Source organism: Capra hircus, chromosome 5 (assembly GCF_001704415.2).
Source record: "Capra hircus breed San Clemente chromosome 5, ASM170441v1, whole genome shotgun sequence".
NCBI classification, from domain to species: domain Eukaryota; kingdom Metazoa; phylum Chordata; class Mammalia; order Artiodactyla; family Bovidae; genus Capra; species Capra hircus.
In genome coordinates this window covers 108,099,703-108,120,915 of record NC_030812.1, presented here as the reverse complement: position 1 = coordinate 108,120,915, position 21,213 = coordinate 108,099,703, and the positions used below count along the sequence as shown (strand labels likewise).

General features: G+C 60.6%; 1 protein-coding gene across 9 annotated transcripts in view; it reads left to right on the top strand.

The window, feature by feature from the left end:
- Nucleotides 1-21,213, top strand: part of MICAL3 (microtubule associated monooxygenase, calponin and LIM domain containing 3) — an 89,578-nt gene that overhangs the window by 52,854 nt on the left and 15,511 nt on the right. For 4 of the 9 annotated variants that reach the window (XM_018048715.1, XM_018048722.1, XM_018048721.1 and 1 more), the window contains 11 exons: nucleotides 4,924-5,119; nucleotides 7,116-7,351; nucleotides 10,314-10,451; nucleotides 11,342-11,404; nucleotides 14,200-14,313; nucleotides 14,735-14,872; nucleotides 14,958-15,040; nucleotides 15,788-17,486; nucleotides 17,877-17,971; nucleotides 18,606-18,716; nucleotides 20,494-20,587. In XM_018048715.1, the coding sequence (XP_017904204.1) occupies nucleotides 4,924-5,119; nucleotides 7,116-7,351; nucleotides 10,314-10,451; nucleotides 11,342-11,404; nucleotides 14,200-14,313; nucleotides 14,735-14,872; nucleotides 14,958-15,040; nucleotides 15,788-17,486; nucleotides 17,877-17,971; nucleotides 18,606-18,716; nucleotides 20,494-20,587 (2,967 nt within the window). The remainder of the gene's footprint in view (nucleotides 1-4,923; nucleotides 5,120-7,115; nucleotides 7,352-10,313; nucleotides 10,452-11,341; nucleotides 11,405-14,199; nucleotides 14,314-14,734; nucleotides 14,873-14,957; nucleotides 15,041-15,787; nucleotides 17,487-17,876; nucleotides 17,972-18,605; nucleotides 18,717-20,493; nucleotides 20,588-21,213) is intronic. The other 5 variants (XM_018048717.1, XM_018048723.1, XM_018048716.1 and 2 more) reach the window with 4 other exon arrangements.

Below are 21,213 nucleotides of genomic sequence, written 5' to 3'. Positions count from 1 at the left end.
GACGGGCTTGTGTTCAGGGGGATGATGAGCCCCAGTTTCTTCTCTGCTCTCACATTTCATCACATTTTCTAAGTGGCCCCAAGGGTGGTGGAACTGATGTACTGCTCTTCAGTTCTCAGCAGTGGCCCGGCCTGGCCCTGGGTGGGGTTGGCCGAAGGAGAGGGAGAGACGAGGTCTGCCTGGTTCTGTACTGACGGAGCAGAATCATCAGGATGGAAACACTGACCTTCTCACCTGTCTTGAGTTTGGGCCCCCCCAGACTTCACTCACATCAAATGACCCTGAAACCCAGCTGAGCAGGGAGCGTGCATCATTGCTGTCTGGGCTCTGCCATGTCAGGTCAGCTCGGGTTGGCAAATGAGCGCTCGGAGGCCTGAGCACGTCGGGCACAGCTGCAGGCAGGCGTGCTGCGACGAGCCCTGTGAGCCCACAGAGGATGTTTTGGGAAATGGAAAAATGAAGAGAGCTGGGCACACGAAAAATGAAGCAGTGTTTTTCCACATCGTGTCTCCAAGTCTGGTTTTCTCCCTGGGCTAGTGAGCGGACCTCCTGATGTACCTGTGGGCTTCTGTTCCCCAGGCCCCACGCTGGAGGGCTGGGTGGGTCTGTGGGCAGCCCTCTCATGGACAGTAGGGATGGACAGTTCCTGTGAGCCAGGCCATGCCGGAGGACTGGGAAGGGTGGGGTGCTGTGCCCAGCGTGTGGGCTTGTGCACCTGGCGTGGCCCTTCCCAGGGGTAGGGGGGCTCCATGCACTGCCCTCTGGGGTCAGGATGCCTCACTTGAGCAGCAGAGAGGAATGTCTGAGCTCACCGCTCCGTCCTAATGACCTTGTCTGTCGGGCTGTGGTCCAGCGTCTGGCAGGCGGCTGGCCCCTTGAGCACGAGGTTGGAGACAGTCCCTTGTGACTTCCAGGCAGCGCTCTGGGCTCGGTGCTGTTGATGTTTGGGTAGCTACTTCTGTGTTGTGCGTTGTCGGCTGTTTGTAGAATCCATGGATGTCAGGACCCCTTCCCAGGTTGTGATATTGCCAGGCGACCCCGAACGAGAAGAGCATCTGCTTGACAACCACCATTCTAGACTAGAGTCAGAAGTGAGCACAGGGTGCAGGCGTGAAATCAGCTTCCACGTGGTTGTTCCCTGTGGGAGATGAGGCGGAGGGCGTGTGAGAACCAAGGCAATGACGCAGGGTCTCCCCGGGCAGGCTGTTAGCCCACAACCCCGTGTGCGAGCAGGCGTCCTTGCAGGTGCTGCAGATGCTGTCAGATGTTGAGGACATGTTCTGGAACAAAGGTCCAGAGGTCTTTCATGACCCGCAGTGGACCTCCCTGCACCCTGGAACATGATCATCAAATAACAGAGCCAGGCTAGGGAACACGTGCAGAGAAGACGCTGACTTGGGCTCCAGCCCTGCAGCCTGTCACCCTACCATCTCTGGTCGATGGTCTCTCTGAGGTTCAGCTTTTCCGTCTAATGAAGTTAGAAAACGTGGACAAAAGGTTCCCTGCTCCCCTTACCTCATAAGGCTGTTGTCAGGAGCAAATAAGCTAGAACACATGGAAGCTGGTTGATCTGACAGGATTTGGGGACTATCAGCCATGATTGTTGGCGGGGCTTCCAGAAAATGCTGGGGTCATCAGAGTAAGTGTGAGTTTGGGCTGTTTCTGCTGACTGGGCGGTGCATCCTGCAGGGTGAGGACCGCATGGCCCGCTGGGCTGTGTTCCCAGACTGCAGAGGTTTGGAGAGACTGAACAGTGAGAGGGCCTGCGAGTCTGGGCCTGGGAGCTGGCCGGCACAGCACGTTCAGTCCCTGCAGGGCTTGGCTAAATTTGGCCTTGCTTTTTCCTCAGCCTGCATGGATAGGCTGTGAGGTCACCTGCTGACTCTGTGACCACCAGAGGCTCTTCACTATAGCAACGAAAGGAGAGCAGTCACAGATGGAGTTTGGTGAAGCTGAATTGTCAGCACCCATGTGAGAGAGGAACAGCAGGGTCATAGCTTCTCAGGAATGGGGCTTGGGCTGCACTCACGGGGCCTGGGGGTGGTCTGGCTCCACCCACACCCTGTGCCCCAGGGCTTTCTGTGCCACCTCACGGCCCCTGCAGGATGGAGTCAGCCCTGGACGGTGTCTCATGGTGCCCAGCTGGCCACTGGGAAGGGCTTTGTGCTCACTTCCATCAGCCTCACAGGGCCCCTGACCAGTCTCCAGGCCAGTCTCAGGGATGGTGGACAGATGAGAGCCTGTGTTTCAGATAGTGGTTGTGGGCCTGCTGGTGGAACTTGGCTCATTTCCAGAAACAAATCTTGGGCTACCTGGGGGGAGGGAGATGTTGTCTTCAACAGGAGCCTGCTGCAGAGCGGAGGGCCTTTCGTGGAAGGTGGGGGTGGGTGTGGGCAGGTTTGTCCCTGTGATGGCTGGATTATGGGCACAGTTTCTTAAAAAATGTGCCCAGGGGCACAGACGACTGGAAGTGCTCCTCATCAGAGGGTGCTCCCCTCCCCGAGGCCCCATCCCCATTTGAGGTGTGCTCAGGGGGTAGCTGGCGTGATAAAGATGCATTTGAGCCCTGGGGGCCTGCAGAGGGTGCCCAAGGCAGGGGGAGGAGAGAGGCCTGGGCCAGGCTGACCTGTGGGGCCATGCTTCTCTTTACCTGCTGCATATGTGCTTAGCCACACAAGTGGCTTGGTGGACAAATCGCTTCCCTTGGACAGATCACTTCCCTTGGACAGATCACAGGGGCGTTCCTGTGTTGTGGGTGGCACCTGTGTGTTCACAGATGTGTGGAGTTGGGTGGCCAGGTGGGGAGGCAAGAGTTTCGGCTAGAGCTTGGCTGTCAGGGACTAAAGAGCACCAGCAAGCCCCAGTGCGCTTGTCACAGCTGCAGCTTCCCACAGGCTGACGCGGCAGCCGGTTGGGCCAGGCTGAGGTTCCCCTGTGAGGCGTTTGAGCACAGGAAAGACGTGTTACCTAGACAGCTACATGGAGCCCTGGGACAGTCTTTCAGTGGAGACCAGGGTATGTGTCTTAGGGAGAGTGACACGTGCCAGGATTCCCACGTGCCTGAAAAGCACCCATGGGAGATGCTGCAATAATAGCAGCAAAAGGAATTTAACACTAGAAAACTAACATGACAGCAAAAGCTCCCTGGGATCCTGCAGCCTGCGCATAGGCCTATCCTGCACATAGGCCTGTGGTGTGGACGAGTCCCTCGGCCTTCCGGAAAGGACTCCCTGGGCTGCAGGCTGTCCCCTCCCACCTGGTGGGTCTCCTGGGACAGCTCTGATTCATCCCTGTCGCGTTTCCCCTGCTCGGTCCCTCTGTCACTGCTAACTCCTGGCAGTTCAGTGTCTCCCCCTTGCAGCCACACACTCTTTTCTCTGTGCCTCACGTAAGCATACAGTCACCCCGGATGGACAGGTAGACAGTTGGTCTGTGAGGAGCGGTTATCAATCCTGTCCTTCAGTCTTTCCTCGAGTTCTGAGCTTCTCTGGAAGACCACCTGTCACCCGAAACTGGCAGTGTGACTTCACCAGCCAAACCCACTGTCATTCTCTAGAGCCTGGGGTGTCACAGAAGCTGGGCGCCTGCCCTGGCAGAATGCGAGCCCCATGGCCTGCCTGCCTCCACCTGGGGCCCCTTTGCCGTGCCCTCCCTTGGCTTTCTGTGTGCAGTAACTGCCATTTGCCATCCAGGGCAAATGGATACAGGAGACCCGTACAACTCGGCAGTGAAAAGGTTGCTGGACCTCAAGACGTATCCCCTAGCTCCTGTGTGGAGGAGGGCAGTGTATGCGGGCACGGGGACGGCCCCTGCATGCGTGTACATGCGTGCGTGTGTGTGTATGTGTATGCGTGTGTGTGTGAGTATAACCCCCTTCACATGCACAGTAACCCTGGGCACGGGACTGTCCTCGTTGAGGGTCAGGAAATGCACTCTCTGTGTCGTGTGATTTTCCTAAGATCTTTCAGCCAGTCGCTGGTGGGGTCCAGTGTCTAGGTGGATCCGTGTGACTCTGCGTCCACATGCAGCATCTTGTCACAGTGGGCACAGGCAAGAGTGGTCAGGGGGCCTCTTGCCCGAGTGTAGGGTCACAAGGTGTGTCAGGGCATGTGAGGATGGAGATGGGGATGAAGGGGGCATGGCGGCGACATCGGATGTCTGAGCCCTTCAGAGTCCACGTGCCCACTGCAGTCCTCAGAATTCTTCACAAAGGAATGCTAGAATCTAGAAAGCACTGCTGTGGGCCTCCCAAAGTAGCAGCTGACCCAGGCAAGGTCATTAGTGATCTTCAGACTATGGACGCAGGGGTGCTGGGAACAGGCAGTCCAGGGTGTCCACCCATAACTGCACAAATCTGCTTATTAATTCCAAAGGGGAAAGGTCCCTCTACAACACAGAGCTGACAAGCACCAGCTCAACCAAGCTGTCCAGCTGGTATCACCAGGAATGAGGGGGCCTGACTGTTCTGGGGGGGTACAGTTGCCCACGAGGCGGTGCCCCACTGATCAAAGAGCCTTTACCATGAATCTCAACATGAGGCAGACAGATGCACGGTCGCACCGCAGCACAGCTTCCATGGACCAGCCAGATGCAGTGCTCGAACCTCAGCTGTGTCCTGGACCGAGGGGTGGGGGCAGTGGGAGGACTCTCCCCTCGACAGGCTGCTTTCCCTCAGGTCCAGCCTGGCCCCTTCCCGCAGCCAGTGTCCACTGCTCCCCAGGCTTTCCTGCAGGGCAGATGAGGGGTCTTCTGCACCTCCCACCCACAGCAGCATCCTCTGGGCTCTGTGGGCCCCAGCCTTGTTGACCACTGCAGTGTCCAGCTCCCCAGCTTCACAGGACGGCTGCCCCTTCTTCAGGGGAAGGTTCCTTCTGTTGTCCCCATCACTGACCCCTAGCACTTTGCTCCTTGCTTGTCGTGCAGGCCCAAGCGTGAATGGCCTGGAGGAGCCTAGCGTCGCCAAGAGACTGCGGGGCACCCCGGAAAGGATCGAGCTGGAGAACTACCGGCTGTCGGTGCGGCAGGCGGAGGGACTGGAGGAGGTGCCCGAGGAGACGCAGGCTGAGCACAACCTGAGCAGTGTGCTGGACACGGGGACGGAGGAGGACGCGGCCAGCAGGTCAGCCTCTGGGGACTGCTGCCTGTGGGGGCCACTACGGAGCTCTGAGTCAGCCCGTCTGGGTCTGCATGCTGGCTGTGACCCTTGACAGGCAGGTCGTGTGGCCTCCCTGTCTGTCTCCTCATCTAATGTGCTGTGAGGAGCCTGGCCAGACTTGAAGGGCTGCTCCAAGGGCCCATGGACCGTGAGGCCTGGGAGGAACTGTCTGTCTCCCCTCTGGCCTTCACAGAGGCAGGAGGTGGGCTTGCCTGCTTCTCGTCTCCGGAAGCACGTGGTGAGACCACTCAGAAAGGGACTGAGAGCCTGTAGCTTGTGGCAAGAGGTGAGGCTTGACCTTTCTGCCCAGTTTTTTATGCTGTGTGCGTCCCTTGCTCTTCTTCACAGTCCTTGAGCTGCCACAGCTTCAAGTGGAACCTTATCATGCTGGCCACCCTCGTGACATGGCCTAGGGATGTGCTGCCCGGAGCTCCCCCTCGCCCCCTACAGAGAACTGCAGCCCACGACTGGGGTCCCAGTGTGCTCGGCTCGAAGGAAGGGCAGCCTGGCCTCCCCACTCCCACCTGAAGTTGTATAAATTGACCTGAGGTTAGGAATGAGCACAGGGGGCATTCTTACCCTGATTTCCTATTTTGGAAGATGTTAAATGACAAGCACGGGGTTGCTCAGTGTTGTTAGTTAATAAGAAAGTAAACAAATGAAGTCACGGTGATGAGGCAGAAGCCGTAGCTCAGTCAACACTGAAAGCTAATCAGACTCCATAGGGCACGCGTCCTGTAGTCCACAGTCTTAGGTCTGCCTGTTGGAAACTGCCTCGCACCAACCCTCACCCGCTTCAGTTATCGCCACCCTGTCTGGTCCTGACGTTTGCGTCTTGTCTCCGTCGAAACTGAGGATCTTTTCTGTGGCAGTTTAGTGTTAATGCCCTGGGAAGGGCATTGTGAGCAGAAGACACTTGGTAAGTCTTGGTGGCGTGAATGAATGAACCCATGAATGGAGTAGGATTCGCCTGACTGAGCTGAGCAGTGAGGACCTGCTCTTTTCTTCCTGATATACTAACTGAACTTCAGTAGGTGCTCAGAAGCATTTGCTGAATGACAGACTGACTGTAAATGGGTAAAGCAAGCTAGTGGGTGGCTGGAGGACCCATGAGTAGCAAAGTGTGGTGAAGTCCAGTACATCCCCCACTCCACAGCTCACCCCGACAAGCAGGTGTTCACACCCCCTTCCCAGTGTGGACAGGGCTGTCGTGGCAGAGCCATTGGCCCCATGAGGGGTTAGGGGAACACAGCCCAGGAGACCACCCTCGCTTCTGACCCAGCCGAAGTGACAGTCTCCCCCATCACCCTTGGGTGGGGTGTATTTTTCTATAAAGATGATACAGAACCCCCTGGAGGGGCTGTGCTCACAGCTGTGCTCAGGCAGAGCCACTCTCCTGGCGCTGACATGCGGCGATACCCTCAGAACCTCCGGGTTCACGTTCCCTCCTGGGGGTAGCTGTGGTTGAGCCCAGGCTCCAGGTCAGCTGACACTGGGTGACTCAAAGCCTTTGCCCCAAACTGCGTTCTTAGACTCTCCACCCTGACTGGAGGCCGCAGGAAGTCAGACTTCCCCCATCAGGCGGGGCACTGAGGGCTTAGGGTCTCACTCCCAGACATAGGCAGCTGGGCTGGGCCCTCGAAGTGAGGTGGGGCACGCTTATCCCCGGGAGCGGGTGCCCGGGCCCGGCCCTCAGAGCGAGGTGGGGCAAGCTTATCCCCGGGAGCGGGCGCCTGGGCCCTCGAGCAGTGACTGCCTCTTGCAGGGCGGGGAGGCTTGCACAGGCAGCCCGAGCGCCCTTCTTGCCCTCTGCTTCCCCTTGTGCTGGCCCCGTGTGCTGGCCCCTGAGGCATCCTCTGTCCTGTCCTGCCCTGCAGTGGGTGGCTGCCTTGCTGGCTCCTCTGCCTGTGCCCCTGGCCTCCAGACGTCCCCTCACTGGGTTCTCCGGTTGTTCCCACAGCAGTTCGGAGTCGGAGATGGAGGAGGAGGAGCCCCCTCTGCCCACCTCAGACCTGGGCGGTGTTCCCTGGAAGGAGGCTGTGAGGATCCATGCGCTCCTGAGAGGGAAGAGTGAAGAGGAGCTGGAGGCCTCCAGGAGCTTCGGGGCCGGGGAGGAGGATGAGGAAGACGAGGAGGAGGAGGAGGAGGAGGAGGAGGAAGATGAGGACGAGGAGGACGAGGACGAGTCTAGTGAAGGTCAGTGGACACCCTCTCCTGACCCTGACGTCAGACTGCAGTGTGTGGGGGTGAGTTTCTGTGGCCGGGGACCCATGATGGACACCTGTCTCTCAGGCCTTGGGGGACCCACGACGGGCCGTCGGGTAGAGCTGGATGTGGAGGCGGGCAAGGGCCTCCTGCAGCTCAGGTCACTCTTCTTGTCCTGTTCCAGCTGAGGGAACTTAGCTTTCTGGGATTCCCTGGTCCCGGGTGTCAGGGGTTGCAGAGCGTCGAGGAGAGGGCCCCTGGGCAGGCTCACCCGTGGAGCGTGGGGACGTTCTGGGAGCCATGTCCTGGCGGGTCGGTCGGGCTGGCTCTGAGATGCCTCGTCGGGCACTCGAGGTGTTGGTCGTGTCCCATCGGCTGTGTGTGTGAGCTCGAGTGGTGACAAGGAGCTCAGAGGGCCGTTCCCCCATGCCGGCTTGGCCTGGGTCTGGAGTGGTGAGCAGGGGCCAGGCAGACAGAGATCAGAGCCCCTGGGGACTCATGTCTGTTAGGGTTGTGCTCTCTCTCCAGGCACGTGGACGAGGCACGAGGGTGTGACTCCTTGGCCTGGAGCCTGGCCCCTGGGGCTGGCCCTCTATGGCTCTGTGCTTGGCGGCCAGTCCCAGCCTGGGGACTGCAGCCCAGTGAGGGCCGGGTGCTGGCCAGGCTCAGTGCGAGTTACTGGGGGTCCTTGGAGCGCTGTGTGTCCCCTAGCCGGCGACCCACGATAGACGAGGCAGGGCTTCCGTGGGCACGTGGGCACCCTTTTGGCCCAGGTCCTCCTGCAGGCCTCTCTCCCTCCCTCCCTCCCACCTGGAGGCCAAGGCGGGGCTCCAGGGTGTCCTTTGGGGCCTGAACGCCCCCTCGTGTGAAAAGTTGGAGGAGGCAGCATCTGGGGTTCCTTCCGCTGCAGGCCGGCCTGCCTGCAGAGCTGATGGCCCGGGGTCAGTCCGTGGGGACTGCGAGGGCACAGCCTCCCTGGAAGGTCCCTTGGTGGCTTGTAGCCCAGACACAGCTGAGGGTTAGTGTGCATCCCCTCTTCCTCCTGAGACCTGACTTCCGGGATGTGGAAGCAGGGCCGGGCTTTAGCTGGAGGAACCGGGGGTGATGCTTCTCTCTGTCCTCCTCCTGTCTGCCCCCGCGGTGCTCCGGCAGAAGGAGAGTACTGGCCCTGGGACAGAGAATGCCTGCAGGGCCAGCTCCTGCAGGGGGATGAGGACCTGAGTGCAGGTGAAGGTACCCCTGCTGCCTCCACCCTGCCCCCAGGAGCGGGTCCCACGTGAGAAGGGGGCCTTCCTAGAGTGCAGTAGTAGGAAAGGCAGCCGCCCCAGGCCCGCCCGACTGACCCCTCTTGCCCCTTGTACGGCTGCTGCCTGTCCTCCATCCACTTAAGAGTCTGTTCCTGCTTTGATGTGAGCCACTCACCTCATATCACAGAGTGCCCAGAACCCACCTCATATCACAGAGTGCCCAGAACCCCTCCCCGTGCCCAGGCAGTGTGTCCCCAGGCCCCCCTGCTTGGTGGGACCTGGGCAGCTCCGGGGAGAAGCCTCACTGTCTTCCTCTGCTCACCTGGAAGCTGGAGGAGGGGCCTGCATTTCTCCTTGGACTTGTTGTCCTGGTCTGGAGATGCAGCCCGTCCAGCTCTGCCAGGGACCGTCAACCCGTGAGAAAGCCCTCAGCAGCCAGCAGCTCCCAGGAGAGCCCACGCCGGCCCGGCCCGGCGCCCCTGCCCACATCTGGTGGCCTTGTCGGTGGCCTCTGCCCCAAGCACTCTTCCTGTTGCTTGAAAGTTAGGAGGTTGTGGTTCTTGTGGTGAAGCCAGATTGCCCTGGTAGACTGTGGAGAGGCCTTTGGATCAGATGCTGCTGAAAAGCCACCCTCCCTCTTGTGGTCCCCCTCTCCCACGTTGCTGGCTGTCCCCTGTTTTGACCCAAGCATATGGTGTGGTCCTAGTACTGACGATTCAGAGCCCGCAGGGCGGGCATGCATGCGTGCTCCTTGGATGCCAGCAGCAGGGTTCTCACCTGGCTGAGGAGCTGGGTCTGGTGTCCGAGGGGGACCAGTGGGCCCCTAGAGGAGAATCAAGGGAAAGGGCTTTGACTGCAGAAAAGGCACAGAGGGATTGAATTCTTGCTCCTGTGTGAGCTCCCTGAGCTGTGGTGGTCTGCAGAACAAACCCCGCCTGCCTTCTCCCTGGCTGCAGCCCCTCTGAGTCCACCCCTGCCTCAGCCCAGCATAGAAGAGGCAGAAGATGACTGAGAGTCCCAACAGAGTCATGTTGTGCCTATGTGAGCTGCTGGTTCCTGCAAGATGGCCTGGCCCGTCCACATCTCTGTCCACGCAGCAAGTGGCAGTGGGCACAGGCTTGGTGGCCTTGGAGCCACATGTGTGAGAGGCTGGCCTTGCAAAGGCCAGTCGTGACCTGTGCTTGGGTCCCTTAGAGGCAGCTGAGGTAGAAAGAGCTGCAGAGAGGAAGGGGCTCTGTGCTGGACAGGGAGTAACACTCTTCATGGACGACAGTTAGGCTCCAAGGGGTGGGATCTCACTGAACGAGTAGGAGTCAGGTGTGTGTGTGTGTGCGTGCATGTGTGTGCACTGTGGCTCCAAGGGACAGAGTCACACTGAACGAGTACAGCGCGCATGCACTGAGGCTGCAAGGGGCGGGATCACACTAAACCAGGGGCGGGTGACACTGACAAGTAGGAGGTGTGTGTGTGTGTGTGTGTGTGTGTGTGTGTATGCGTGCACACGCGCATGCACTGATTCTCAGTTTTTACCTGCTTTTGCTTCACACTGATCCTGGCAAATACGGTAACTTTTCCTCTGTTTCCTGTCCTGTGGTGTCTACTCCCTCCATCCCTGGACTGTTTACATTCCCCTGTCTTCCTTCCTTCCTCCCTCCCGTCCTCTCTGCCTCCTTCACCTTCTCCTCCCCTGGAACCTCGTCCCCTAGTCGGGAGCCCGAGGAGGCTGCAGCAGCTGCTGAACCCGGCCGATCCGCTGGAGATCCAGGCCGACGTGCACTGGACGCATATCCGTGAGAGCCAGGAGGAGCGCCCGGCGCTGGCGCCCGAGTCCCCCCTTCCCGGAGGTAACTGCTCGGGGTGCAGGGCCCCGGGCGCCTCCGCCCGCTTCCCCTTGGCCTGCAGAGCACTCTCCTGTAGGACAGGGCTGCCCGGCTCCGCACAAGTAAGAGCCAGTGAAGCGTGTTTGCTTCCTGGGCTCTCGTCAGTGGGGTGAGAGGGGGGTTCTCCTCTGACTGGAAACAGTGGGGTGAACTTGACCTTGGAAGAACTGAGAATCTGCTGCCTTTGCCCCATGTCACTAGGTAGGGCTCCTCTTTGTCCACTTGCGGGAACATCCTTGCTCTTCATCATGCTGTGTGTCTGGGTGTGAGTGTGTGTGGACAGAATGGGGTCAAGGGACCATATCTTGGACTAAAATGAAGTCTTAAGAAGACATTTGTGTCAGGGAGGCATCTGAAGTAGCGTCATTTCCAGCTCTGGGTTTTAGGGGAGGCATGCTGCATCCCACAAGAGGATGACGATGACCCTTGTTCTGGCTTCTTTTAAGGAACAAAAGGAAAACCTAGAGAGTGCTGGGGGCATCCTTCTCCATGCCCAACTTCGGCGTGCCCACCTCGCTATCTTCCCCTCTGTCTCTTGCCCTTTTGTTTCCGTGTTTGCATTCAGTGCCCACAGGGACCAACGTCTTTAACCATTTTTGCAGCCACGTAAACACCCAGCAGCTCTGAGAGCCAAGAGAGAACCTGCTGCCTGGGGATGCCACGTGGACTCAAGCTGCGTCATCCCCCACCCCCCACCCCTGTTCTCTCCTCGCCCAGCACGCGGGGCACCACGGGCCTTGAGCTATAGTGTCGTCTGTCTCTCCTTCATTGTAGACTCCAGGAGGACCTCGCTGTCCTCACCAGGAACACTTCCTCCCGTGTAACTGTGTATTTGTTGTCTGTTTTGAATTCAGTGCCCGGCCTCCCATCCGTCCGCCGAGCAGCAGTACAGGCCTGGCTGGAGTCGGTCTCCGGAGGTAGTCTGGCGATGTTTGCTCTCTGCCCACTCACCGTAACCCTCTCTCAGCAGCCCTGCTGGTACCTTAACACGGGACTCCAGGCCTGCCGCTGGTGCATGCGCGGCAGAGGGTGGGGGCACGTGCATGCCTCACTCAGGCCGCCCGCCCTTGCATGGACCAGACACACACCCCACGCCTTCCTGGGAGGACCCAAGGGGAGAGAGCAGGAGTGCAGGCGGCAGGGAAGACAGATACCACTGTTAGTAGAGATCGGCGAAGGCTGAAGCCGAAGGACTGTGCGTAGCACTCAGGTTTCACGTCTGTGAAATGAGGGCTGGGTGGAGGCTGGAGGAACCACGAACAGGAGCATCGTGGCAGGAGGCAGTCAATACTGGTGGGGGGATTCAGCTGGAGGTGCGGGACAGGCTGGGTCTGCAGGCTGAGGTGCAGGGCTCTCTGAGCACTTGGGCTACAAGGGAGCCTCAAGGCTTCACTTGTCCTCAGTAAAATGTGCTGGGGGCGTTTCTCAGCCAGGGGCTCTGGTATCCAGGAAGGTCATGGGACTCCATCGTCTGAAGGTCCTGGACTCAGCTGTGAAGTGCAGAAGGGCCAGGGTACTGGTGTTGGGTGGGCAGGACAGGAGCCCTAGGCCTCCCCACCAGCCTCTCTCACTAGCCGCCCGCTGTCCCCAGCTCATGCGTCAGGAGGCACCAAACCATAGGGAGGGCTGCTGGTCCCCGGTCCTAGTTAGTTTTGTTCCCAGGATGGTTGGACGAATCTGAGGTGTTGGGACGTCCCAGCAGCAGCGGACTAGACCAGAGCCGAGCGTGTCAGCGATGCCCGCTTCCGCGTGTGGCTGCTTCTACCCCGCTCCGTCCTGCCCTGGACTAACCCTCAGTTCCTCCCTCAGAATGTCTCTCTTTCAGAGCTGCTGTGGCCACATTGAAGCTTCTTACTGTGTTTTGATACGTGTGACAGATTCTTTTCAGGGTACCGCTGAGGACTGTAGACGACTCCCAACCTCGAGTCTAGGGCACAGGCGTGTGTCTGAGTAGGAGAGGCCTGGGGGCCGTGGGGCCAGGACTGGGATGGGCGGCTCTAGTGCACTGTGCCCGGAAGCCTGGCCAGCTGGGGGTCCGCATCACACTTGCTTCCCGCAAATGTGTGAACTTAACCTCTTGATGCCCGGCCGCTCACAGACGGATTCGAGCACACGTGTGGGCTTGGGGGCGGGGGGCACCTTCTGTGTGGCGGGCCCGGGTTCTGTCCCCATCAGATCCTCTCTGAAAGGGAGCCCTCCATCGGCCAGCTCGCTGTCCCACAGGCAGCGTGGGGCGGGAGGGTTGCTTGCCTCGGGAGGCCCTCCCCTCGTGTTTGGTGAGTGCCCAGCAGCACTATGAGCACATGGGCGTCTCAGTCGGTGGGAGTAACCGAGGGGCTTCCCCAGGGTTTTCCCAGCAGCGCCATCATCACAGGACAGTGTTCAGGCCCCACCAGCTCTGTGGCTGCGCAGAAGGAGCTGTGTGGGGCTCCCAGCTCCCACGGCCCTCCCCACCTCACCCACTCCAGATGGATTTTTCTAGCACTCTGTGGAGTGGGTGTATGTCATCACCTTGTTCTAATACGCTGAGTGCATGGAAGAGGTGGTGAAAGCAAGTCACGGCTTAATGAAGTGTTTAAAACACCAGGGCCCCGGGCCACGAGCTGCAGGCCCAGCTCCTAGAGGGGCCCACCGCCAGTGGCCGTCACGGCTGTCTCTTGTCCCCGGCTTCCTTCCACTCTAACCCCATGGCCGCTCTTGGTCACCGCTGATCACTGTACATCCTGGCCACGGGGGATGCAGCTTCGAGAGGCTGGGCTGCTGGTCCCTGCGGGTCGTGGCCCCGTGGCCTGGCCTTGGGTTTTTGCAAGGCTGGACCCTCGGGCCCAGGTACTTGCAGGTCAGGAGACCCTGGAAAGAGCCTCCAGGCACCTCGGCAAGAGGGAAGTAGGTCCCAGCAGTGTAGGCACTCCCAGCCTGGCATCCTGGGCGGCTTCCCACTGGCTATCTGTTGCTCAGCGGCTGGCCGTCTCTTGCCCGGACGCTGGTCTGAGCGCTTTGTTTGCAGGGGTGGGGGCCAGTATGAGTGTGTGTGAGTGTGGGCTGCTTCCTTGGGAGAAATCACACTTTGTCCCATCCTGTGGTACTGAGAGGCTGGTCTTGGGTCCAGAAAGGACCTTTACACATCCCTCCCCACTCTCCCGTGTGCTGAAAGAGACGTGTCTGAGTTCTCCCAGCGAGGCTACAGCCCTGCCCAGCTGTCAGAGCCCTGCACACAGCCCTGATCCAGGCTGAGTGGTGCAGCTGCGAACAGATCGCCCCACTGCCTGGACTTGGTCCCCTCCCTGAGAGGCAGGGCTGGCCACGGCCCCTCATCCTGTTCCTCGAGGGTCCAGTGGTCAGCGCAGGTCCTGGCTGCCACGTGTGCTGGGCACCTGCCGACCTGGGCCTGAGAAGCAGTGTTTTCCCCCTGCCGCCCCCCATTCTTCTCAGACAGGCTCTCCCAGCAGCTGCTGGAGGAAGAGGAAAGCTGGCCGGCCCAGGCCGCTCCTCCCCTCCTGCTTGGCCAGGTCCGTGTACTCGGGAGGCCCAGCCCAGCTCCCGCCCTGCTCTCAGCTCCCAGCCCTCTGACTCCTGCCCAGCCAGCCCTCTCCCTTCTCCCCGTGGTCTGCCTGTGGACAGCCCTGAGAACCCAGTGCCACTGTCCGTCCCCACTGCCAGTGTGTCTGTCCATCTCTCTCTTTGTCCTTCCTTTGACATTTCTGCCTTACAGTCCAGTTCGATGAGGATGACCTGGAGGGAGACGTGGACTCGGAACCAGCAGAGATCGAAGGGGAGGCAGTGGAGAATGGAGACGCGGGGGACACCGGCGCCGAGCTGGATGACGGTACGGGGCCGCAGAGCTCTGAGCTCGGGGAAGGCAGAACAGCACATTAAAGTGAAAGCGAGGCACTTGAAGGAGTGGCCATAAGGGCTTGTGGTTCCTTCCTTGCTCTGCACCGACCTGAATGCCTGCCCTTTCACCCCCACTCCCCTTCCGGTGGACAGGGGCTGTGTTCATTCAGTTATGGGGAGAAACCAAGCAGATGTGGGACTTCCTACAGGGCCTCTAAGGCAGCCGCTGCCTCTGGAGGCTGGAACAGTGAGATGATATGGGCAGTCTGGGGAGCAGGGGACCAGCGGGCAGGGCCAGGCCGGGACGGGATGCACGCTGCCGCGGATGTCCTGGCAGCTGGCCTCCAAGCGGGGAGGCGCCTGGGGGGAGCACGGCCTCACTGGGGGGCTGTGCTGCTACTTCCCTCGGCCAGATCAGCACTGGTCGGATGACATCCCGTCCGAGGCTGACACGGAGCTGCACCGGCCGGTAGTGGGAGCAGAGCTGGAGCTGAGGGTGTCTGACGGTGAGGAGGAGCCACCGCTGGCCTCAGCAGGGCACCCAGAAAGAGGTCTGTGTGCAGCCCCTTCCCATGGGCTCCCCATCCAGCCAGATAGGGTGGTTCCTCTTGCAAATTCTGCCTCTTGTTTTTTCAGGTCCCTCCCGAGTCTCCAGCCCCACCCGGTCCCCCGAGGAGCCCACGGGCCTGTCCTCTCCAGCCCGCAGCCCCGGGGCACAGGTAAGGGTTCAACCCACTGCCTCCAGTGCTTACGGGGCTGTTGGAAGCAGGAGTGGCTGGGGCTCCGGCCCCGTCTGGCCCACTGTGTCCTGGTCCCACAGCATGCTGAAACAGCAGGATTTGTGGAATCACTGGTTTGAGTAACAGACTTGTTTCTTCTCAGTGTTATGTTCAAATGACTATGCTTTTCTGAATTAAAAATGCGTGTCTGGGTTATCAGGGGTGTTCACACCACACAGTACAAGGCGCTCCCTAAATAGATAGCAACACTGATTCCTGCGGAGCAGGCTTTAGGGGAGACGTCTGCAGGGAGACCAGAGCTGGAGCCCGGGGGCTACTTGATTTGCTCTTTGGGTCCTGAGGAGCCAGGTGACTTGGGTGATTTCCCTTGAGATGAGCCCAGGCGTGGTCAGAACGAGTGCCTGGAGGCAGAGTGTAACTGACGCTGTTTCCCTCACCTCAGAGACCCTAGCAGGCTGGGGTGGGTCGTGGTGTCTTTTGGCTGGTGTCATTTCAGGGCCCGAAGAGCAAGGTGCACTTGGGATGAACCCAACCTGGAAGCTGCCCGTGTGCCTTGGGTTAGGGGCTCCGGAGCTGAACAGGGCGGAAGAGGGCGTGTCCTGCTGGCCCTCGACTGTGGCCCCGAGGGTGGAGAGGCTGTTTCAGGAAGCTCAGGCCCTCGGTGGGAGAGCACGCCTGTCACAGCCCTGCCTTCTGAGTGCCTCCTGTCACCTTGCTTTCCCACAGAGCGCCCGTCCCCCCCTTGCCGCTGTGGCCGCTGGGGTAGGGTCACCCACCGAGAGCCCTCTGCTGGAGCCCTCGACCCCGCCAGCGGAGCCCGAAGCTCGCCCTCCCATCCGATCGCAGCCTGAAGCCAGGACGCCGCCCTCACCTGCCAGCCCCCAGCGCCAGTCTCCGCCTACCCAACTGCCCATCTGCTCCCAGCCTCAGCCGTCCCCTGAGGCCACCGTGCCGTCCCCCACCCTGTCCCCCATCCGCTCCCAGCCCGTGCCGGCCAGAACCTCCACCCCTCTGGCCCCCCTCCCCATGAAGAACCAAGGGGTCACCAAGGACACACTGGGTAGCCCCCTCCCTGGGGACGAGGCCCTGAAACGCAGCGACCTGGTGGCTGAGTTCTGGATGAAGAGTGCCGAGATCCGCCGCAGCCTGGGGCTCACGCCTGTGCACCGGAGCCCGGGGTCTGAGCCCGCCTTCCAGTCCCCACCCCTGAAGGCCTATCCAGCAGAGAAGGGCCCCCAGAGCGAGGGGCTCCGGCTCCTAAAACCCCCGCCTGTCCCCAGGAAGCTGGGGCTGCCCGCGGCCGAGGGGGCCCAGCCCTGCCCGCCCACCCCTGTGTCCCCACCCGACAGGGAGCCCAAGGGCCCCCGGGAGGAGCACAGAGACCTGTCCAGCAGCTCGGGACTGGGCCTGCAGGGCAGCTCATCCCGCACCAGGACGCCGGGCAGCCAGAGCTTCAACACCTCTGACTCCACCATGCTCACGCCCCCTTCCAGCCCGCCGCCCCCGCCGCCTGACGAGGAGCCCGCTACCCTTCACAGGAAGCCAGCCCTGGCAGGGCAGCCTGTGGCCTCGGCGCCCCCACCCCCGGCTGTCGGTGTGAGGCCCCCGCGGGAGCCCGCCCAGCCCCCTCAGGAGGAGGCGCGGAAGTCTTTCGTGGAGAGCGTGGATGAGATCCCTTTTGCGGACGACGTGGAGGACACGTATGACGACAACACGTGTGACGACCGCACAGAGGACTCAAGTCTGCAGGAGACCTTCTTCACACCCCCCTCCCACTGGCCCCACCGCAAGCAGCCCTTGGCTCCGGAGAATGGCCGGGGGCTGGAGAGTGGGGTCCCACTGCAGAAGCGGGGGCTGCCGCTGGTCTCGGCCGAGGCCAAGGAGCTGGCGGCTGAGCGCATGCGGGCCCGGGAGAAGTCGGTGCGGAGCCAGGCACTGAGGGATGCCATGGCCAGGCAGCTGAGCAGGATGAAGGAGATGGACATAGCAGCTGCAGCCCCCAGGACCCCTGCACCCCGCAGAGCTGCTGCCGTGCCCTCCAAGGGCCCCGAGGAGCTTGCCTCAAGGCACGAAGCCACGAGTGAGGAGGTGCTATCCCCTCCCTCGGACTCAGGGGGTCCGGAAGGCTCGGTCACCTCATCAGAGGGTTCCAGCGGGAAGAGCAAGAAGAGGTCGTCCCTCTTCTCTCCTCGGAGAAGCAAGAAAGAGAAGAAGCCCAAAGGCGAGGGCCGGCCGCTGGAGAGGCCCAGCCCCGGCACTCTGGAGGAAGCGGCCGCCAAGCCCAGGTCTCTGTGGAAGTCCGTCTTCTCTGGGTACAGGAAGGACAAGAAAAAGAAGAGCGATGGCCAGTCCTGCCCCAGCACCCCTTCCAGCGGGACCGCAGTGGACGCCGGCAAGCCCAGGGCATCTCCCATCTCAAGAGCAGGTTCGGTAGTGCATGCAGCCCCACCCCCGCCTCGGGCACAGCTTGGGGTACAGGCTCTCCCGTCCCCACGGTTCCCTCTGAAGACCCTCTGCCTATGCCACCCTGCCTCCCCTGGGGTTTTCAGGGAGGAGGCAGCTAAACTTAGGACGTTCCAAAACAAGTCAATGGCTGGGCAGGGGCCACGGGGTGGATGTGCCCCCTAGGGAAGGCGCTGCAGCTGGACACGGCCTGTTGGTGCATGTGGGCTCCTGCCTGGGTGTGTGTCAGCGTCCAGGCCTGTGGCTCCGGGTGCGGGGACAGAACCAAACTGGGGAGAACCACACCTCACTCCCCACCCTGGCCACCGGAGGGTGGGCCTGCTGGTCACCATCTGCTCGGCCCTGCCCCCAGAGCTGCGGACCCGGCGCCAGCTGAGCTGCTCGGAGGACTCGGACCTCTCCAGCGATGACGTCCTCGAGCGGACCTCCCAGAAGTCCAGAAAAGAGGTGGGCGGGCCGTGGCCGTGACTCTGTCCCTTGTTCAGCGCCCTCTCCTGGACCCCAGCCAGCCCAGTGGTCGCCCCCTGCACCCACACTCACTGTGCCCGCGAGGCACACCTTTGCAGGAGCAACTGTTGCCCTGCCGGAGCACGTCCCCCTTCCTCTTGGTGCGTAGACCCCCGAGTCCGTCCAGTTCCCCTGTGCCCTTCTTCCAGCTGCATCAGTTAGTGTGGCTTCATTCGAATAGAAGCACCTGTTTACTTCAGGCAAGACTTCCTCCAGGAGCTTCAGAAGTAGTGTTCATCCAAAGAAAGGGGCTTTTGATTCCAAACAGAAAAGTAATTTACTTTTTCCTGGCTTTTCTTTTTCCTTCTTTGCATTTCCCCTACAAGCCAGAGGCTTGGGGACCACATGTGACCACGTTTACCTCCAGAGTCTTAAGAAAGCAGATGTCCTTATGTGGGAAACTAGGATGGTGGTCTCCACAGTAAAGGCTGTCCCACGTCCCAACTGCCCAGCAGTCAGTGTGCAGCTGGCCTCCATCCCTGCCCCGTGGGGCTCCTGCAGGGACAAGGGCTGGGCATCTGTGCACACCGGCCCAGCCAGCCACTGACCAAAGAAACCCTCTTGTCCCCTCCAGCCGAGAACTTACACGGAGGAGGAGCTGAACGCCAAGCTGACCCGGCGTGTGCAGAAGGCAGCTCGGAGGCAGGCCAAGCAGGAGGAGCTGAAACGGCTACACCGCGCCCAGGTAAGGGCAGCACAGCCTCCCAGCCTGCTGTCCGCATCCACACAAGGGCAGGAGAGGAGGCGGAGCGGAGCCACTATCCCCTGGCCTGCGCCTCTGGCTCGATGCAGCTGCAGAAGCCTCACTTGGGGGCAGCTGTTGGTGGAAAGGGAGATGCCCAGCTTGGAGTCTCCCAGTTTCCCAGCTCTGGAATAACCACCAGCCAGTCCAACCTCTGTGACCGGCTGGCCTCTGACGCAGCTGGGTTTACAGGTTGGCACTGTTCTCAGGCCCAGGCCTTCTGATGTTTGTTTTTTCCTTTTAACAAAAAATAACTTTCTAATATAAATTATTCCCTGGTGGCTCAGTGGTAAAGAATCTGCCTGCCCACGCACAAGACACGAGTTCAATTCCTAGGCTGGGAAGATCCCCTGGAAAAGGAAACGGCAGCCCACTCCAGAATTGCCTGGAAAATCCTATGGACAGAGGAGTCTGGCTGTTACAGTCCATAGGGTCACAAAGCTTCAGACGCGACTTAGCAACTAAACAACAGGCTGTGGCTTCTGGGTGCAGGGTCCTCCCAGGGGTCCAGCGTTCCCCAGAAACCATGTTCCTCGCAGTGGGGCTGGTCCAGCTACGTGGTTGCTGGTGTTTCTTCTTTAATTGAAGTATGCTTGTGTGCTATTGCTTCAGTCTTGTCTCACTCTTTCCGACCCCATGGCCTGTAGCCAGATTCTTCTGTCCATGGGATTCTCCAGGCAAGAGTACTGGAGTGGCTTGCCATGCCCTCCCTCAGGGGATCTTCCTGACCCAGGGATCAAACCTGTGTCTCGTTATGGCTCTTGCACTGGCAAGCACGTTCTTCGCCAGTAGTGCCCCCTTGGAAGCCCTAACTGAGGTGTAGTTGATTTACAGCGTTCTGCCAATTTCCGCTGCACAGCAGAGTGACTCAGTTACACACACATGGACATTCTTTTCTTTTTTTTTTAATCTTTTCCATGAGGGTTTATCCCAGAAGATTGGCTACAGTGCCGTGTCTGTACAGTAGGCTCTTGTTATATCCATCCTATATATAATAGTTTGCACCTCTTACTCCAGATTCCCAGTCCTTCCCTCTTTACTCCCCACTGCCTTGGCAACTGCAGGTCTGTGCTGGGTATTTTTTAATCTTATAGAAGCAGGTTTTCCAGACTGTTAGGAAGCCTGTTGGAGCATTCTCAGCCTCTCTGTGTGCCCCGGACACCCGCCCAGATCCCAGCGTCCTGGCTGCCTGAGAGTTCACCCCCTGCTTCCTCCCCTCCCCTCCCCTGCCCTCTTCCCTCACTCTGTGTGTCCTCCCCTTCCTCCCTCTCATGCTGCGTCCACCCCTCCCCCTCACGTGGACAGTGTGTCCTCCCCTCCCCCTCCCCCGTGTCCTCCCCTCCCCCCTCACTGTCCTCCCCTCCCTCTCACACTGCATCCACCCCTTCCCCCTCACAGTGTCCACCCCTCCCCCTCACATGCACAGTGTGTCCTCCCCTCCCCCTCCCCCCGTGTCCTCCCCTCCCCCTCACACTGTGTCCTCCCCTCCCCCTCAGTGTCCACCCCTCCCCTCACACTGTCCACCCCTCCCCCTCACAGTGTCCTCCCCTCCCCCCACACTGTCCTCCCCTTCCCCCTCACAGTGTCCTCCCCCACCCAACAACGTGTGTCCTCCCCTCTCCCTCCCCCTCACAGTGTCCACCCCTCCCCCGCCACACTGTCCTCCCCACAGTGGTGTGTGTCCTCCCTCCCCCTCACACTCACTGTGTGTTGCCCACAGATCATCCAGCGGCAGCTGGAGCAGGTGGAGGAAAAGCAGCGGCAGCTGGAGGAGAGGGGGGTCGCCGTGGAGAAGGCGCTGCGCGGGGAAGCAGGTACCGCTGGGCTTAGAGGACAGGGTCCTCAGGAAAGCCCCGTCCCACCCCCCACGGGAGGCTAGCTCCCACCCTCGCGCGGAGTCAGTGGGTCTCCAGCAGGAGTCTCTGGTCCCCTCGTCACTGGGACCTGGGGCTTCCTGTGAAGCAAAGGAGGAGAAAGGCCTATGCATCTGGGCTCCCTGAGCCTGGCCCCCACCCCTCGTCTCAGGGCTCGCCCTGCCCTCGTCCCCCATGTCTGCTGGTGATGCCCTGGGCTTCCCCTTCTCTCTCCTCCCCATCATCTCCCCAAGAAAACAGTGGCTGGGAGCAGGGCAGGCTGTGCACAAGGGGCCATCACAGAACTGCACGTGCAGCCCCCCGACCCCCACAGGCCCTGCTGAGGGTGGCATCACAGACACCCCAGGGTGGACCAGGCTCTGTCTGTTACTTGGGGCAGAGCTGAGCAGAGCAGAGCCTGGGAGGAGGCTGTGAGGGCCGTGTGCTGGGGCAGACCATGGGGCCTGTGCGGTCAAACCACTCTCCTCAGAGTCTGCAGAGAAAGCAAGGAGGCACCCAGTGCCCAGGGTGGCCTCTTGGTTCAGGACCTTGAACCCTTGGACCGGCCCCACTGCAAGCCCACCCCC